Raw genomic sequence first — 21,020 nt, forward strand, 5'->3', positions numbered from 1 at the left:
GATTGATAAAAAATATATTGAAACCAGGTTGTGTTGTCGCAATATTTTACATTTTATATTCAAAATGTTGTATATAAACTGAAATTAAGACTGATGTTCTCTTCTTTGTATTTGAATAAAACATGTTTATGATTAAACAGAGAGTGAGAAATTGATAATTATACCCCCAAAAACGAAGTTTGGGGGGGTATATAGGAGTCACCCGGTGGTCGGTCGGTCGGTCGGTCGGTCGGGCAGTCGGTCGGTCGGTCCAGACGTCCGTTTGCATTTTCCTTGTCCGGAGCATAACTTGAAAACTAATGGTTGGAATTCAATATTACATACAATGGTCCTTGACTAATTACAGAGTTATTGCCCTTTGTTACTTTTTCCTTGTCCGGGCATAACTTGAGCAATTGTCAAAACAATAAGGGGAAGTGCAGTGCACAAGAACCATAACTCTATCTAAAGTAATTACAGAGTTATTGCCTTTTGTTGCTCCATTGCTTTTTTTTTTTGTCTGTTGCATCCGGAGCATAAACTTAAAGACTAATGGTTGGAATTCAATATAACTACATACAATGGTCAAGCACATTGAGAGGAAGTGCAGTGCCAAGAAACATAACTCTATCTTGACTAATTACAGAGTTTTGCCCTTTGTTACTTTTCCTTGTCCGGGGCATAACTTGAAAACTACTGGTTGGAATTCAAAACAACTTCATACAATTGTCAAACACAATAAGGGGAAGTGCAGTGCATAAGAACCATAACTCTATCTAAAGTAATTACAGAGTTATTGCCCTTTGTTGCTTTTCAATTGCCTTCTTTTTTTTGTCCGGAGCATAACTTGAAGACTAATGGTTGGAATTCAATATAACTACATAAAATGGTCAAGCACATTGAGAGGAAGTGCAGTGCATAAGAACCATAACTCTATCTAAAGTAATTACAGAGTTATTTCCCTTTATTACTTTTCCATTGCTTTCTTTTGTCCGGACCATAACTTGAAGACTAATTGTTGGAATTCATTATAACTTCATACAATGGTCCAGCACATTGAGAGGAAGTGCAGTGCACAAGAACCATAACTCCATTTTGACTTATTACAGAGTTACTGCCCTTTGTTTCTTTTCCTTGTCCAGAGCATGACTTGAAAACTACTGGTTGGAATTCAAAACAACTTCATACAATGGTCAAGCACAATAAGGGGAAGTGCAGTGCACAAGAACCATAACTCCATCTTGACTAATAACAGAGTTATTGCCCTTTGTTACTTTTCCATTGCTTTCTTTTGTCCAGACCATAACTTGAAGATGTATTGTTGGAATTCATTATAACTTCATACAATGGTCAAGCACATTGAGAGGAAGTGCAGTGCATAAGAACCATAACTCTATCTTGACTAATTACAGAGTTACTGCCCTTTGTTACTTTTCCTTGTCCAGAGCATGACTTGAAAACTACTGGTTGGAATTCAAAACAACTTCATACAATGGTCAAGCACAATAAGGGGAAGTGCAGTGCACAACAACCATAACTCCATCTTGACTAATTACAGAGTTATTGCCCTTTGTTACTTTTCCTTGTCCAGAGCATAACTTGAAAACTACTGTTTGGAATTCAGTACAACTTCATACAGTTGTCAAGGACATTCAAAGGAAGTGCAGTGCACAAGAGCCATAACTCCATTTTGACAAAATACAGAGTTACTGCCCTTTGATACTTTTCCTTGTCCGGAGCATAACTTAAAACGTACTGGTTGGAATTCAAAACAACTTCATACAATGGTCAAGCACAATAAGAGGAAGTGCAGTGCACAAGAACTATAATTCTATCTTCAGTATTTATAGAGTTATTGCCCTTTGTTCTTTTTCTTTGTCTTTCTGGACTTATTACAGAGTAATTCAATTAAACTTCATCAATGGCCAACCACATTGAAAGGAAATGCAACATAAATAAACCACAATTATCTTTAATTGCCCACAACCATAACTCTCTGTTTCAATTCTTTTACAAGGTATTCTGTTACTAGTAACATCCTCATTTCCGAAGCAGACTTGTGGGGGTATTAATCACATTTAGTGATAGTTCTAGTTAATTTTCTGGAAGAAAGACAGTCTAAAAAAAAATCAGTTTACAAACTGAAACCTAGGAATCTCATTGGCCTTAAATAAAATGTTAAGTATAGTTCTTGCCATTCTTAAAGCAGCACGCCTCCAGATTCTTGCTAATGTTCATGAAAATTTTGAAAATGTATTCAAAAGTAAAATATTGTTAAGCTGACAGAGAAAATAATATGCACACTTCAAACAGCACTTGCAACTAAATTAAATTACAAAAAAAGGTCAAAATATGCAAAATTAACCCTTACCGCGTAAGTAACGTAGTAGAAATATGGTGAAAATTACTGAAAAATTGGCCATCAGTTGCAAATAACATGGAAATTATTACTTTTATCTGGAGTTTTTTTACTTTTCTTAAAACCTCAATACATTTTTCTCAAGTTTTATTTTCTTGAAATATTTTGGCTCATCTGGAGGCATACAGCTTTAAGTAAAGTTTTAAGAATAGTTCTAAAATAAAATCTAAAGGACAGTTCTTGCCATATTTTCATGCTTTATGAAACGAAAAACTTAGATATATAATATATGCTAGTTATCCAGTTTTACTTTGGCCAAGTGTCATTTTTAAAGATACTTGAACTTCTTGTTTGTTTGTTTTTCTTCTGATTGTGTGTAATTCTGGATATATAATGTGGGTTGACACAGTTTGTTCATTGATTTCATAAATTCATACATTTCATTCTCTTGTTTTTAGTACATATTTGTTTTGTCAAGGTATACTGACTTTGTATAAATCCATCTTTCTCAGTGTTTTTGTGTTTTCAGGATCTGTTGTAATGAACTGTACAGATTTGGAGCTCACACAGTCATCCGACAGCTGGGTTACAGATGTACAAGAATTCTTAACCAAGTATGCTTTAACATTTATGAGTCTTAGTTGCTGAGTAGATTACAGTCATTGACTTCATGTCACTTGACCCTCACCACAGGGCTTTCTATTCTTATTGGAAAATTCAGTTCTTATCATGTGAGGCAATTTTTGGGCTAACTTGCTGATAGTTGAGATTAATTTTCAGTTTCCTGTCAGTGTCTGAAATAATATATGAGAGATGGTCCAAAGATGGCTACAAATTGCTAAAATACAAAATAAGCAAATTAAAAGATGGCTCAGCTATGTGGTCAGTGAGGAACTTATAAGAATTTTAAACAGGAAATCAGAAACAAAATAGCTTTAAAAAAAAAGAAGAAAAAAAGATTATAACATTTTCTAAGCCTTAATTGTATTTGCTATACATATATGTGCTCACGAAATGTTTTAATTTCAGACATGATAAACATATGATAGCAGATGCTGAGATTGGGTTTGCTGTTTTATATTGTTCTACAGAAAAACACTGCAATCCTGATTATGTTCTAGGTAAAGATCTCTATTTTTCAAAGTTAATTGCTATCGTGCTTTGAATCTTTAAACTTATTTTGTGTTAAAGACTAAAGTGGCGAAATACTGTAAAGTCACTTCGTTTTGTGGACATGAAATTTTGTGGTTTCATCACAAAGGACATTTTTGTGGATTCGTAAATTCATGGATTGTCTGTTTTTGTTAAAAGTTAAACACAGTGTAATGTAAGGCAAAGTAATATTACAGCTGACAAAATAAAATATTGTTGCATCTTGAATGTGATAATGACTTTTTTCATGACAATAACTTTTTGGGTGATAATGGCTGTTTTCAAATTGATTTTCCTTGGAAAGCGCAATAAGAAAATGATCTGAAATTTTGTACACAAGTTACTGCGCCAGACCTACATCAAGTTATACAAAAAAACTTGATCTAGATCAAGTTATACAAAAAACTTTAAAAGATGTTTTCGGTCCCATTATGTCAAAAAAACTCTGTGAAGTCCCTTTAACATATGATTTTATGTTGGTTTGTTCATTAAAGAATTGTTCATATGGTTGTTTTCTATTCATTCCGACTGCATGCTGTTTAGATATTATCCCTTAACATATTCAGTGGTTTAAAGTTGTTGACTTCAAACAGCTTGCCCATCACCTATGTTGGTTCAAATCCAACCAGGGACTTTAAAAGAATTCTTTCATCTCAAGAAGCTATCCAACTCCCTTACAGAACCCCAGTGGTTCCTTATGTGTACTCAGTCTTGTCTGAAATAATGCGCGGAGAGGCATCCGAGTATTTCTTCCATCAGTAAAGCTGGAAAATCATCAAACAGTCTCAGTATAACACTATTGCTACTTAACATTAAACATACATGTATATGCTTATGAAGTTATCTTTTATATTGCAATTATTTATTGTTAGATGCTGATATTTCAAGGTTACCATCCCAGAGTCTTTCTCAAGTTGAACCATTTGTAGCTAACACAGAAACACAAGACAGGTATTGATTTTGAAATTCAATGAGCAAAATTTAAAATTTAACATTTTATCTTTGTCCAACTAATAAGCAATTTCATTGATTTATGACATCTTTTATTTGTTTTGGGCTGTCATGGTGGAGATGTTAAGGTTTTACGTTATACAACAATTGTTATTTGGCACAACTATTTAAGAGGGAAATTTTGTGCTGCACTATTTTCCAATGGGAATATATCCCAGTATTGACTATAAAATCAGTCCAAGAAAATTTCTGGTTGATTGCGGTCCTTGTCTTTTATAGTACGTGTAGCTCATATAACCGTCATTTTGAGGAGTAGATAATTTTTTAAAACTGCAGCTTTCTTAATACATAGTAGATATGGGATTTGGTGATTTTTGTTGAATTTATTGAAGCAGCTTATGGACAGAACATATAAACTTGATGTTATGTTCTTATTTGCCCCAGGTTTCTTTATGACATTGTTGTTAAATTTATTGCCAGGTTATAAAAAAAGGTCTAGGTATGAAACTTAGAATTCTTGATAGTATATTTACTCCAGTGTATGCAAACATTTTCACGGAGCTCTAATGTTCAGTTGTTTACATGGCTAGCTACAGGCACCTTACTCATGATTGCTGCATATCTCAATACAACCATTTATTTTAATTTCTTTCAAGCATGTATAAAAGAATGTTATTCAATTTTCACATTAAAAAAAAAAATGTTGAATATTTACTTACTTACCTATGATAGATGTTTGTGTGTAACAGGTCCCAGAGAGGTTCAAAAAGTCAGAAGAGAAAAGACACACAGACAGTTATTGATGAGACCAAGTTTGGTGAGGATACAGGCCGGACTCAGACCCCGAGAGCTACCCAGAGAGACCAAAGTGACAGAACTCAAACTCAAAAGACCAGTCAGAAAGAGAAGGTTAGATTCTTATTTTAGGAGTCAAGAAGACTGTAAGACTGCCTCTGGTTAGCTTATACAGAATTCATTTTAGTTCAATTACATATATTGCACTATTTATGAATATGCTGTTGGCAATTACTGTTTTATAATCATATGGCAAAGTTGTGGGCAATTAATGTTTTATAATCATATGGCAAAGTTGTGGGCAATTAATGTTTTATAATCATATGGCAAAGTTGTGGGCAATTACTGTTTTATAATCATATGGCAAAGTTGTGGGCAATTAATGTTTTATAATCATATGCAAAGTTGTGGGCAATTAATGTTTTATAATCATATGGCAAAGTTGTGGGCAATTACTGTTTTATAATCATATGGCAAAGTTGTGGGCAATTAATGTTTTATAATCATATGGCAAAGTTGTGGGCAATTAATGTTTTATAATCATATGGCAAAGTTGTGGGCAATTAATGTTTTATAATCATATGGCAAAGTTGTGGGCAATTACTGTTTTATAATCATATGGCAAAGTTGTGGGAAATTACTGTTTTATAATCATATGGCAAAGTTGTGGGCAATTAATGTTTTATAATCATATGGCAAAGTTGTGGGCAATTAATGTTTTATAATCATATGGCAAAGTTGTGGGCAATTACTGTTTTATAATCATATGGCAAAGTTGTGGGCAATTAATGTTTTATAATCATATGGCAAAGTTGTGGGCAATTACTGTTTTATAATCATATGGCAAAGTTGTGGGCAATTAATGTTTTTACAAAGTTTAATTGTAAACAATTACTATTTCTATCAGGTTCTATAAGGGTACCAGTCCATTTCAGATATTTTGCATGGTAAGAGATAAGCTAAAACTGTATATTTTTTGATATGATTATGATACAAAATAAACTACACAAAATGTAAGTATTCCCCAAAAATATGTGATTTTCTAGGTACAGAATGAGAAATCACAAGTGGTACCAGTGGTAAAGGTTAAAGATGAGCCACCTACGCCCTCTCGTTCCACAAAGAAAAGGTTAGTGAATATTCTTACAGATATGTCCTTCCCCTTAGGTATTTGAATATTTGGCATTCTAGATTTGACCAAGTCATTGATTTCACATCATCATTGCTTGTGTCTCAAATGATTGGAAGATTTCTCTGACACAATGATATATATAGGCTATTTTTTCACGTCATAGTTAAGTTTAAGCATCACCAAAATTTCATGGTGAGAATCTTGGTCACCTAAAGGTTTTGAAGTATACTGATGCCTTCATGTAGTTTGCATTACCTCCCCTGGTCATTTCAATTATATTTTAAGGTTACTTAAAAATGTCTCACAATGAAAGCTTATTAAAACCTTTTTGATATTTGTACTAAAATAATAATTTTGAAATATTAAAAATTATGTAAATAATTAATTTAATTTTTCAAATTGCTTAGTTTCATATTTTGTCAATTACATATACATGTACTGATACATGTATATTGAATTATAACCCTTGCAATGGCTGCCCTCTTTGTGAACGATGGTGAGTGTTTTAAAAGTAGAATATTGAACTATATATACAGTAGCATTGTACGTCGTAGAGTTTGAAGAATTTTTCTGTTCACTGATGTAATTTAAGAGATCTTAATACTTAACTTATTATCTGCTGGTTTCCTTAATCAAGTTGAAAATTATTAAGTTAGTCGACCAACTGCATATAGAGCCTAGTCAGACTTTACAGATGAGATAGGAGATAACTGAGAATAGATTGTTTTTATACCTGAAACATTGCTTGTTATATCCCTTAGTGTCTTTTCTTTGGATTTATCTCAATACAGTGTTGGAGCAGAATTTCAAGACACTTACAGAAATCATGATCACAAAATAGAAAAATATCACTTTTTTTGCTGATTTTTACATTTTACATTAATTATTGTATATAAATCAGTGTGAACAGATGAATTTGAAGTCTAAGCAGTGTTTATTCTAGGATTCGATAAACAGGGGGGATTTGTATCGAAAAGTGAGAATATATTACATTTGTTGATCTTTTTCCTTCTTTGTCTCCCTTCCTCTCAAAAAATAAGGGTGAATTCTCAAAAATATGGGTGAATCCCCCATCGCCCCTCCTAGAATAGACACTGCTAAGTGCATTTTGCTGGTGAAAAGGCAATATTTAGCATTTAATAATTCAAGCGCCTTGTCTGCTATATACCGGAATATGGTATTTAGTGCAGTGCTCCAACACTATTTTTAGTCTCACTCCTTTTCTTTTCTAGTGGATCTTGACCTATATAATATTGGTATGATTCACACAAATAAACATTTAACTGTATTACAAAAGTGATGTTAAAATATAAACTTGAACTGTTTGTTATATCCACCTTTAAAGGATTAGATTTTATTCAGGAATAGATCGGAAGTGGAACCGGAACAAATTGAAGTGTTAAGTAAGAGAGTAAAAGCTGAACCAGTTACACCATCTAAATCAACCAAGTCTAATCAATCGAATGTGTCCAAATCCAAAGAAAATAAATCAAGCACATCCAGGGCAGAGGATGATGCTGAAATAATATGGGATAGTGATGATGAAATTGACTACTCTAGAATAGACACAGATGTGCCTTCTAAAACAACTAAACAAAAAACATCACCCAGACAAACAAGGAGAAATTCACCAGCCCCTGAAAGCAAATCAAAGAGAAGTAATACAAACAAAAGTAGGTCAAGGTCAAAGTCACCGGCTCCAAGGTCAAAATCTCCAGCAATAAAATCAAAGTCTCCAACCCCAGAGAGCACAACGAAAAGAGGTCAACGAAATAAAAGGTCACGGTCCAAGTCTCCAGCTCCAAGGTCAAGGTCACCTGCTTCAAGTTCAAGGTTGCAGGCTCAGGCAGATAAGGAAGTGAAAAAAGAACCTATATCACCCAGTCCAAAAACAAGTTCAAAACGAAATGGAAAGGGTGAAGACTCTGAAAATAACATGCTTAGCAAGGATGTGAAAGTTGAAGATGAAAGTCAAGGTCACACACAGAGTAAACAGGGACATGGTAATGGCAAAGAAAATATGGCTAAGAGACAGTTGAAGGTAATTGTATTTTATTGTAAATTTTGATTTATAGCTCGTCCATTTCAAAGAAAAATAGTGCAGTTATGATAGCTGTGGTGTTGTGGAATACTAGTTTATCATGACAAAGTGCAGTTGTTTGACAAGGGGTATAATTTTGAAAGCATTATTTTTTGTTATTTTTGAGTTATGCCCCGTTTTAACTTTGAAGCATGAACACCACATGCGGTGCTCTTGTGTTTGTTTCTTTTTTATGCCTAGATAATAAATCAATGTAACTAGGGAGTTTACAATTTTCATATTTGCATTACACTGTTCAATAATAACAGTTTCACCTCTCTAGAGTAACTCCTGTCAGTAACAGCCTCGAAAAACTTTGTCTTTTACTAAGCAGAAAGTGAACTGGACTATCTATTAAGCTGACAGAGAGTTATAGCTTCTCAATTGGTGCCTGCTTAAAATTGAAAGAAAAAAAAGGGGGCAACAGTGGTCATTCTTCATTTGTAAAGCTAAAAACTTAAGGGTATGGATGTGGTTGTCAAAGCCATGCAGTTGTGAAATAAAATAAAAATTTTATGTAGATTAGTATAAGATTTGATATAAATATTATATTTTAATGTTCTTTTTTTAAAGAAAGAGGAGGAGGAAGATATTACATTGTATGACCGAAGGTCCGGTTTGAGTCAAAGAGACGTACCAGATGGCTTCCTAACTACACGACAACCTATCAGAGTAAGTCTTCTTCACTGAAATACCTAAGTAAATATGAGTTAATTTTTAAATAGAATATAAAATAGAAGTAACAAAAATAAAGAGTGGCCAAAGATATATCGTAGGAAATTTCACCAATCTACATTTCAACAGCGTGATTTGAAAGGGCCATAACTCCTTTTTTAGCTCGACTTTTCTATGAAAAGGGGAGCTATCCTACTCGCCCCGGCGTCGGCGTCGGCGTTAGCGTTGGCGTCACACCTTGGTTAAGTTTTTCGTACCACCCCACTTTATTTCAGAAGTATTACAAGTATGGCTTTGAAACTTACCATACTTGTTCACCATCATAACCTCCATCTACAGACAAGAGTACATAACTCTGTCAAGGTTTTTGACAGAATTATGGCCCTTTTTTGACTTAGAAAGTGTATTGAGCTTGGTTAAGTTTTTTGTACCACCTCACTTTATTTCAAAACCATTGGAGGTATTGCTTTGAAACTGACCATACTTGTTTACCATCACGACCTTCATCAACAGACAAGAGGACATAACTCTGTCAAGGTTTTTGACAGAATTATGCCCCTTTTTGACTTAGAAAATACATTGAATATGGGTAAAATCCACTTATTGCCTTAACCCTTTGAGATATTGCTTTGAAACTTTTAATGCTATTTCACATCATTACCCCCATCTGTACGCAAGAGAAGGTAACTCTGTCAAGGATTTGTTTTAAAAATTAAGGCCTTTTATCGACTTAGAATCTTGGTTAAGTTTTTAGTACCAGTCCACTTTTTGACTGAACTGTTTGAGATATTAATTTGAAAGTTGGAATACTTGTTTACCATCATGGTCCCAAAACATGGGCAGGAGAAGGTAATTCTGTTAAGGATTTTATTTGAATTATGGCCCTTTTTGACTTAGAAACTCAGTTAAGATTTTCATTCTTGTCCACTTGTTGACTTAACCATTTGAGATATTACTTTGGAAGTTGGAGTTCTTATGTGCCATCATGAGACCTATCTGTAAGCAAGAGAAGATAACTCTGTGAAAATGTTTCTTGATTTGTACTTAGAAATTCCTAGTTAAAGTCTTGTGTGCCCTTAACTGTCAAAGTTTTGTTTTATAGGCAAGCACTAAAAAAGTCGAGCGCGCTGTCCTTCTGACAGCTCTTGTTATACACCCGTTTGAAAAACGAGACGTATTATGGGAATCCCCCTGGCGGGCGGCGTCCAATTTTGTCCGGAGCATATCTCCTAAATGTATGAAGGGATTTTAATGAAACTTCATAGAAATGTTCACCACTATGAGGAGCAGTGTCGGGCACATGAACGAGGTCTCTAGGTCAAAGGTCAAGGTCACACTTAGAGCTCATTGAAAAATGATTGTCCGGAGCAAAACTTCCACATGCATAGAGGGATTTCAATATTACTTGGCACAAATGTTCACCATTGTGAGGCGGAGTGTCGCGCACAAAATCCAGGTCCCTGCAGCCAAGGTCAAGGTCACACATAGAGGTCAAAGTTTAGATGAAATATGAAGATGTGTATAGGGACGATTTAATCATTATTTATTGAGGGATTGTAACACAAATGGTCATTATCATGACTACGGCTGTGACACATGTACTTTAGGTCAATATATGCAAGGTCAAGGTCACTAAAGATGGTGAAATATCCAGATTTTGTCTGGAGCATATCTCCTACATGTATTATAGAATTTTTATAATACCACCATGATATGTATTGCTCCATGCATGATCCAGGTCTCCAGGTCAAAGGTTAAGGTCACACTTAGAGCTCATTGAAAAACGCTTGTCCGGAGCAAAACTTCTACATTCATAGGGGGATTTCAATATAACTTGGCACAAATGTTCACCATTGTGAGGCTGAGTGTCGCACGCAAAATTCAGATCCCTGCGACCAAAGTCAAGGTTACACATAGAGGTCAAAGTTCAGATAAAAATTTGAAGATGTGTATAGGGACCATTTAGTCATCATATATTGATGGATTGTAGCACAAATGGTAACTATCATGACTACAGGTGTGACACATTTAATTTAGGTTAATATTTGCAAGGTCAAGGTCACTGGAGATGATTAAATATCCAGATGTTGTCCGGAGCATATTTTCTACATGCATGGAGGAATTTTAATGTTACTTTATAGAATTGTTCACCACCATGAGACGTAGTGCCCTGCACATGAACCAAGTCTCTAGGTCAAAGGTGAAGGTCACAGTTAGAGCTCATAGAAAAACGCTTGTCTGGAGCAAAACTTCTACATGCATAGAGGGATTTCAATATAATTTGGCACAAATGTTCATCATTGTGAGGCTGAGTGCCGTGCATAAAATTCAGGTCCCTGCGACCAAGGTCAAGGTCACACATCCTGTGCATATCTTCCCTACTGATTTGTTTTAAGGTTCATTTAACAACACAGTGCCAAGAATAAAAACTTGCTTGCTAGATAACACTTATCCATAATGCCCCCATCTCCATCTAAAGCTTTCGTAAACGGGCGTATTTTGTGACTATGGCACCCTTGTTTATATGAGTTATAACCCTTTCACACCAAGCCCTCGATTTGTATTTATTGATATTGATGGGCGTCCATGGCAGAGTTGTTAAGTTCATTGACTTCTAACCACTTGCCCCTCACAGCTGTGGGTTCAAATCCCACCAGGGACTTTGGACTTTGGATTCTTTCATGTGAAGTAGCCACCCATCTAGCTTTATGGAACATGGGTGGTTCTACTTGGTCCTGGTTCGTGCCTGAATCAATATTCTTAGGGACCCCTGAGGTCCTCCTCCATCATTAAAGCTGGAAAATGGCCAAATGACCTACTGTGCAACATAAAACGCATTAAGGGAAAAACACTGATTAGTGTATGTTTATTATCCAGGATCAGGTTCAGAGACATGAGGGATATGAAAGAGATGAGGATTTGCCTGTAGGATGTGTACATGTAGAAACAGTGAGTCTGATTTCCCGGAAACCGGCACCAAAAGAGAATGGTGCGGGCGACTGTCCTGAAGGGTTTACAAGATGGAAGGGGAAAATTGTCCGCAACTTTAAAAAATTTAAAAAGGTATGAATGCATATACATGTATATTTGACTTTTATCTATCCAGGAGGGGTGTCCGTGGCCAAGTGGTTAAGGTCGTTGACTTCAAATCACTTGCCCCTCACCTCTGTGGGTTCGAATCCCGACAGGGACTTTGGATTCTTTCATGTGAGGAAGCTATCCAGCTAGCTTACGGAGCGTCGGTGGTTCTACGCAGGTACCCATTCGTGCCTGAAATAATGCACAGTAGGGCACCTGAGGTCTTCCTCCACCAGTAAAGCTGGAATGTCGCGATATGACCTATACTGTGTCAATATGACGTAAAACCAAAAAAAACAAACAAACATCTATCCAGGATTTTTCTATGTCAAATGTCAGCAGTAAGAAATTCTTATCTGGCTCATAACTCTGTCATGCATGAAATAACTTTTGTTATCATACATTGGTTAAGCTTTTGCATTCAAGTTGGTATCTCCAAAACTTTTGAAGAGAATGAGTTGAATCTTAACACACTTATTTGAGAGCATAATAGTAGCCCATCACTATAACATGGATTTGACAGTCCTTTTTGAACTTAGAAAATTCTACATTTTCCAGGCTCTTGTTATCAAGCACTGAGAACAGGTGAGAAAGCTGTCCTACTGACAACTCTTGTTTATGTTTATCATATACTTTACCAGTAAAGTAAATACTAAGTATATAATAGTACAAATATCACATTTTGTACTGATGGACTACAGGAGCACAAGCCCAGTAAATGCTTTTAATGCAGATTAAATCCTCCAAAGGACAATTGTGGTTAAGTTGTTAAGAGTTGTAAACTTCAATTCACTTGCCTCTTCTTGTTGTAGATTCCAATTCCACAAGGGACTTTGGATTCTTTCATGTGAAGAAGCTATTCAGCTAGTAAAGAGAACATCAGTGGTTCTACCTGGGTTAAGCTTCTTATGTCTGAAATTATACTCAAAAGGGGATTGGACGTTTTCTTCCATCACTATAGATGAAGATATATAGTGTCAATGCAAGCAACCTATTAATTATAAACCCTTTACAATATTCATGTGTCACATTTTGTACTTGATTTTCTTTTCCTGTTTTTGTTTGTAGACAGACCATGCAGGCTCTCAAGGGTTACCTAATATTATTGGAGGTAGTGATCTTGAGGTGCATGTTGCTAAAAGATCAAAAGAGTTAGATGACTGGTTCAGGGAATCTTTACAGGTATTTATTGGAAGATCATTTATCCAGCATAGTTATGGTCACTGAAATATTTTACTTTTTATGCACCCCACAATGTGGGAGCATATAGCGTTGCACTTGTCCGTCAGTCCGAGCAAACATTTGATTATTATGAGCTTCATTCCGTAGTTAAATAAAGAACAAAAACTCATAAAATTCAAATTAAGAGCTATATTTTTGTTTTTATGAGCTTATTTTGCTTATGGACGTTGGTCCAGGTGGTGTTTATGAGCTGATTTGCCTCATAATCATCAAAAGTTGGTATGTCCGTCTGTCTGTCCGTCCGTCCGTCTGTCCGAGCAAACATTTGATTATTATGAGCTTCATTCCGTAGTTAAATAAAGAACAAAAACTCATAAAATTCAAATTAAGAACTATTTTTGTGTCGCCTCTACGGAGAAGTGGCGACATATAATGATCACTTCTCCGTCGTCTGTCTGTCCGTCTGTCCGTCTGTCCGTCACAAAACTTGTCCGGACTACTCCTCATAAACTACTGGTGCAATTTCATCCAAACTTTACAGGAATGATCAGTACCAAGTTTAGTTGTGCATATTGTCAGCATTTTCCGGTTCAATGATTTTTGGCAGAGTTATGGCCCTTTAATAATTTTTAATTTTAAAGTTTCCGGACTACTTCTCTTATACCACTAATGCAATTTCAATGAAACTTCACAGGATTGATCTGTAGCTCAAGTCCTTGCGCATATTGCATGGGTTTTCTGGTTGAATGATTTTTGGCTGAGTTATGGCCCTTTGATAAAAAGGTGTTTTTTCTGTGTGTTGCCAGATATGCAAAAGCTTGTCCGGACTACTCCTCATAAACTACTGGTGCGATTTCATCCAAACTTTACAGGAATGATCAGTACCAAGTCTAGTTGTGCACTGTCCGTCTGTCTGTCCGTCTGTCACAAACTTTGTCCCAACATGAAATTGGCCATCATGAGGCGACACATGTGATTACTGATCGCTCTTGTTTGTTTTTATGACCTTATTTTGCTTATGGACGTTGGTCCAGGTGGTGTTTATGAGCTGATTTGCCTCATAAACATCAAAAGTTGGTACGTCCGTCCGTCCGTCCCGAAATCTTGTGAACGCAACTCCTCTTAAACCGGATGGCAGATTTTGCTTAAACTTACAGGGATGAACAACCTTAATGTGTAGATGGTAGTAAAGGAAGGAATTTTGGCTGCGATCAAATTAAACAGAATTATGGCCCTTTGTTGATTTTTTCACTACATGTATATACTATGTAGAAATTTTGTGAACGCAACTCCTCTTAAACCGGATGACAGATTTTGCTTAAACTTCCAGGGATTAACAACCTTAATGTGTAGTTTGTAGTAAAGGAAGGAATTTTTGCTGCGACCAAATTTAAGAGAATTATGGCCCTTGGTTGATTTTTTAGTTTCACATGTAGTCAAAAAAAATATTTGACCTAGAGTCATAAGATTGACAAAACAGTGGTGTGTGGGGGCATCCGTGTCCTATGGACACATTTCTAGTTTAACTTATAAATGACTCATAAACACAGAATGGAAGCATTGAGTCTACAGTCTGTTGATTTGCTTGTTTGACTTATGGCAATGCATGTTAGATGATGAAATTAACAGATAAATAAGGAGTGATGTATTTTATCTTTTAATGTTACACTAAACATTGTTACTTTATATCACCCTTCTTTATTGGAATGCTTCCAAGGTTTTGGACTAGTTTTGACTCGGGACTCATTTCTTTAGCTTTGGGTCATTTACATCTAGATTATACTCTTGCATTTGTAGTAATTAGGGATGGACAGTTACATTGTAAGTTCTAGAGTATAATCAAATTTCATTATTGTTGTTTTAAACTCATAAAAAAAGACTTGCTAATAACTGTGAAAAATTAAACCTTAATTTAAAAATCTATGAGTAACTGATACTTTTCTCTTTAAGACATTCACTTTTCTCTTTAAGACATTCAATCTTTCCGCCATAAAATTCATATGTTATGGATGCCACACATGACTGACCAAAATTTTTATTTCAGACAGAAACAGAACACAATGCTGAAGAGAAAAGGGCCCAGGATTTGTTTGAGTAAGTACCTGTCACATATTTGTTTAAAAGTATATTTTAATTGAAAATCAATGAATGCTTGTAGGATATATGTTCAGCTCACTTGAGCACTCTTTGCTCATAGGTGAGTTTTTTTAGATGACAATGGGTTGTTGCTCATTGTGGCTACTTATTCTTAGGTCTGATTTGTAAGTGGGTCACAAGAGTTTAGACTTAAAAATGAAAAAATTAGTAGTCTTCTTTTCAGAAACTACAACACACAAAACTAAAATAGTAGGCATCTAAAATAATTAGGTATCTACTATCACCTTGTGGTTCTGTTATAAAATTATATACTGTATAAGTGGTTAATTTAAAATGTGGAAATATTTACGATTTTTGTGAATTGAAATTATTTGCAAATAATTGCGCAAAAATTATTTCTTTTTATCAAACTTTCTTCATTTAAAAACACTTTGACCCACAGTCTTCATATTTGGTATGGAGATTAGTCATGACTAGTAAATGACCCATTTGGTCACCCATGTTGATTTTGAGGTCACTGGTTCTAAGGTCAAGGTCACTGGTGCCTTAACTTCAAAAAACTTGTCTGCTCAGTTGCTTAAGAATGCTTTTGTCAAGAGTCTTCATATTTGGTATTCAGGTTGGTTATGTCTAGTAGATGACCTCTAATGATTTTGAGGTCACTTGGTCAAAGTCAGAAGTCAACATACTCTTAAACAGTTTCTGTATTATTTTAAACAATTTAACAGAATGCCCTTTATTTTTTCCATTTCAGTTTTGATCCAAGTGCACGGCGAAGAGGGAGATAAAATTTATGAACATTTCAAAATTTTTATGAGTTGTGTTATTTCCTTGATTAAAACCTTCGTTTTGAGTTGTCTTTATACTTATTTTTTATCAGTTTAGACGTATAATTCATCTTTATTTCCCTGATTTTATTTTGTAATACAGTAAAAACTCTGAAAACAGGAATCCTCTGAAAACAGGACAATTTTAAAAGTTCTGTATTTTCTTCTTATAAGATCATTGCAAAACATCCTCTAAATACTGGAACCTCTGACTTCCGAAAACCTGACAATTTTCTATGGCTACAAATGCTTAACATGCAAAAAAAATCCTCTAAAACTGGACAGAAACTTAAGTATCAACTTTTTTGTGTATTTTAATGTGAACTAAGATATCAAAATGTACTCCAAACAGGTGACATGTTCAATTACAAGTTAATGGTCACATGCTTTTTATCAATACAGGTGTGAAAATACTTGTCAGTGTGTGTTCAATTCTTATTGGCAATTAAATTGTAGCTTTTTCATCATAATTGTGTCTTGTCAAGTATAGGTATGATTTTCCAAAAAAAAAAAAATGAATTTGTTGGGGTTTTTTTTATATAAAATGTAAAAAGGAAAACATTCGTTTAAAGATTCCTGTTTTGCTTAAAATTTTGATGTTGAAGTTATCTTTTTTGCGGCATTGATTTTATGCAAAAATAATAACAATTAATTCCATTAGTTACCAATTCTACCATATTAATTTCCACATTTAAAAAGCCATTTAATAAGTTATATTTCAGACAAGGTGTTGTTTTAATTTCTAATTTTCTGAATAATATATATGAATTTGCATAATAAAATTTCTCAAGACATATATTGCAAAACGAAATTTAAGTATGACTTAAACAAATGGGTTGAAAAGTAAATACAAAATGATTTATACAAGATCAATGTTCAAACCCATCATAATTTATCGATAATTGTATAAAACCTCTGAAAACTGGAATCCTCTGAAAACCGGACTTTGGTGAAGTCCAGGCAGGGTCCGGTTTTCAGAGTTTTTACTGTACTCGTGTGAACTTACAACAGGATTTCCATCTATCCGAGACAGTAGTTGTCTGTATGTCATTTACAATTTGTTTGTACTGGAACTATGGTATTTAAATTTCCAGCATGTTTCTGATACCACATGGATCGTAGACTTAACAACATTAGTAATACAAATTCTACGATCAATAATACGATCTATATGGTCTCAGAAACATGGTACACCCAATTTCATTTTTACGTTCTTGGTGACCTGATAGTACTTGTACTGTTTGCCACTACTTCTGAAGTTCTACATGAAAAAATGCACAGTCTATTGATGCAGCGATTTACGATTTTTCACAATCGTGGCAAGGTAATGCCCGCTATATATTCTTGCTGAGGTGTTAAACATCTGGTATTTTCCACAAGCAAACGTACAAACAAGCTCAAGGACATACATGGCTACCTGCAAGAGACAACATACAACACATTACTGAAGTCATTTCTGTGTTTAGGCCATTTAGAATCTTTCACGGGGCCATATGTGGCAACGTAAGCCCCGCAATACTCTGGCTAAGGGGTTTAATTTAACATCTGGTAATTTCCAAAGGAGCATATGTACCCCCTGTACGACAAAATAAACAAGCTCGGCCTTTAACAAAGTATTTTCACAAGGTCATACGTAGCTACCTGCAAGAGACAAAATACAGCCTATTAATAAATTCAATGGGGCCATATGTGACTGTCCACAAGAGAATAAACAGTCTACTACTGCTGACATTTAAGATTTCTACACGGGGCCTATACGTGGCTAAGTACAAGAAGTAATGCACAGTTCATTGTTGCAGCCCTTTTTAGCTCGACTATACGAAGTATATATGGAGAGCTGTCTTACTCGCCCCGGCGTCCGCGTCCAGATTTCAGATTAAAGCTTTGGTGCAGTAAAATATTTTTCACTGTAACTTTGTCATTTCTTAAGGTATCAACTTCAAACTTCAAATATAGGTTCCTTATCATCAACCACATCTTATGTGACAAGGTTCATAACTCTAGCACCAATATTTTCAGATTTATCTCCCCTTGAACTTAGAATTTCCCTTAAAAAATACTATTTTTTACTGTTACTTCTTTATTTCTTGAGGGATCAACTTGATACTTCAAATATATGTACCTTATCACAATCCAAATCGGCCCCTGTGCACAAATCGGCCCCCTAGACGTTTCGGTCCTTTTCCGCGAGACGTTTCGGCCCTTTTTTATAACAATTTTATTTAAGTATAAAAGGAATTAAAATCAACATGGCTTCAGGTTAAAACGGAGTTGCGAGTCCCAGCTAGTAAGCTTCTCCCAGGAAATTCAGGACAATCTTGAAAGTGGTCAACAAACTGATGTCATAGTCATGGATTTCAGTAAGGCATTTGATAAGGTAGACCATCACAAACTTGTGAGTAAACTGGAAAGATTGGATATAAGTTATGAGGTTACAAATTGGGTCCATTCCTTCCTTAAGTCACGCTCCCAGCAAGTTGTAGTTGAAGGTCAAAAATCAGGAATTCTTCCAGTCCTCTCAGGTGTCCCCCAAGGCTCAGTATTAGGTCCCTGTCTTTTCCTTTCTTACATAAACGACCTCCTGGATATACATAAACGACCTCCTGGATAGTGTCAAAGGTAAGGTTAGACTCTTTGCAGATGATACTGTTGTCTACCTAACCATCAGGTCTAAACAAGATGCCCAAAACCTCCAAGATGACCTTCATGCTTTAGAAACATGGGGAAAAAGACTGGTCCATGGAGTTCAACCCTGATAAATGTGAAGTTCTCAGGATAACAAGAAAAAGAAACCCTGTAATATTTCCTTATACCCTCCACAACATCCAACTAAGCTCAACTCAAGAAGCAAAATACTTAGGAGTCACTTATCAGTCAAGTCCTTTCATGGACCAAACATATAAACAATATAACATCCAAAGCAAATAACTCCCTCAGATTCATTAGAAGAAATATTAAAACCCCAAATAAAAAGATAAAGGAAACTGCATATCAGACCTATGTTACATTGTAGACCTTAGGTTGAATATTGCTCCATAGCTGGCATCCTTGGCAGAAATACTTAATCTATAAGATAGAGCAAGTACAAAGATCAGCTGCTAGACGTATTTTTAATGATTATGACTATACAAGCAGTGTCTCAAAAATGATAAATGATCTTTACTGGCAAACCCTTGAACAGCGTCGAAACATCAGTGCTGTAACCTACGTGAATAAAATCCAAAACAACATTGTTTTTGTTGACCACCAACACCTTACTCAAACAAGAAATCTGAACTACCTGATACCCTAGTCGAGGACACAATATCATCAAAATTATTTCTTTCCAAGGAGCATACGTCTTTGGAATAGCCTTCCGTCTAGCCCCAGTTTAAACATCTTTACTGAGAGGTTTGACCCATTCTATAAATTCTAAATTGCACACTATGTCTTTTAAATTAATAGTCTTGTAGAACTTTTATTTTAACTTTTTAATTTGCATATGAATAATTTCTTTTATTAACAGTTCCCTGACAACCCCACAGGGGGCCCACACGGTGTTTGGATAGTAAATTTTAAATACTGCTTGATAGTGACCTTAAAATGAGATTTTAGTCATAACCTTGTAATATGTATCAGCAATGATCTGATCAATTTCAAAACAGAGCAGCAAGAATAATTCTAGATAAAAGTTACGATGCACCCTCCAGTGATTTGTTTTAAAAGAACTAAATTGGATGTGATTTGATGAAAGAATGAAATACAAAAAAGCAATCATAATGTTTAAATCTATCAATGATATACCATATCCACAATACATGCAAAGTAAATTCCAATTTGTTTACCAAAAACATGAGCGCAACTTAAGATATACAAATAGTTCAGACCTACATGTAGCTGTTCCACGACCTAAGAAAGAATTTTTCAGAAAATCCCTAGTATACTCTGGCCCTAAATTATGGAATAATATCCCTCTTAACATAAGAAAATCTAAAACAGTTCAGGAATTTCAAGCTTCATATCTATCCTGGCATTTCTCATCATTAAATTATACATTTTTTAACAAAATTAGAATCCAATCGATCATTTGATGTACCACCTAAAACGTATTTCCCACATCATTTAATTTGATATGTACTTCTTTGACATGTATTATGCTATGAATGGACTGTAAATATTTAACATGTATTTCTTGTTGTGACAATTTCAATGTACATTGAAACAAAATGTTATTGCAATTAGTTTTGTAATATTGTAGTTGTATAAATTATGTTTTTATTAGAGGCCCACATGGAAGATTGGGAAACCAAATGTGTAGCCTCGATAAATAAAGCCTTTTCTTTCTTTCTTACTTACTTACTTACTTACTTACTTACTTATCTTATATTTTTAGCTCGCCTGTCACAAAGTGACAGGGTGAGCTTTTGTGATCGCTTTTCGTCCGGCGTCCGTCCGGCGTCCGTCGTCCGTCCGCACTACCGAAAAGGGATAGAGGGCCATCTAACTGTAAACAGAACAAAAGAGAACAATAGAGTTCATTCCGTAACAATAGAGTAAGGGGCCATTGGCCCTCTATTAAACAATAGAAAATAACAAAAGAAATGGCCCTTTATTCCATTTCGGCCAGACGTCCGTCCGTCCGTCCGTCCGTCCATAAAACTTTTGCTTTAAATGACATCTCCTCATAAACCACTGAGCCAATTTCATACAAACTTCACAGGAATGTTCCTTTGG

At 35.1% G+C, this 21,020-nt stretch overlaps 1 protein-coding gene across 2 annotated transcripts; it reads left to right on the plus strand.

The window, feature by feature from the left end:
• Positions 1-8: 8 nt before the first annotated feature.
• On the plus strand, positions 9-16,333 carry LOC132745848 (nibrin-like; the record flags this gene model as incomplete). 2 transcript variants are annotated; one of them, XM_060734844.1, is given in 12 exon segments in its annotated part: positions 9-27; positions 2,868-2,952; positions 3,368-3,459; positions 4,363-4,441; positions 5,191-5,350; positions 6,283-6,365; positions 7,731-8,409; positions 9,022-9,120; positions 12,001-12,186; positions 13,270-13,383; positions 15,428-15,477; positions 16,235-16,333. In XM_060734844.1, coding segments are annotated over 12 exon segments (1,680 nt in total), but the record flags the coding sequence as incomplete, so codon positions are not given.
• Positions 16,334-21,020: the final 4,687 nt, after the last annotated feature.

The sequence above is a fragment of the Ruditapes philippinarum genome, unplaced genomic scaffold (assembly GCF_026571515.1).
Source record: "Ruditapes philippinarum isolate M1 unplaced genomic scaffold, ASM2657151v2 ctg15834_1_1_1_1, whole genome shotgun sequence".
NCBI classification, from domain to species: Eukaryota; Metazoa; Mollusca; class Bivalvia; order Venerida; family Veneridae; genus Ruditapes; species Ruditapes philippinarum.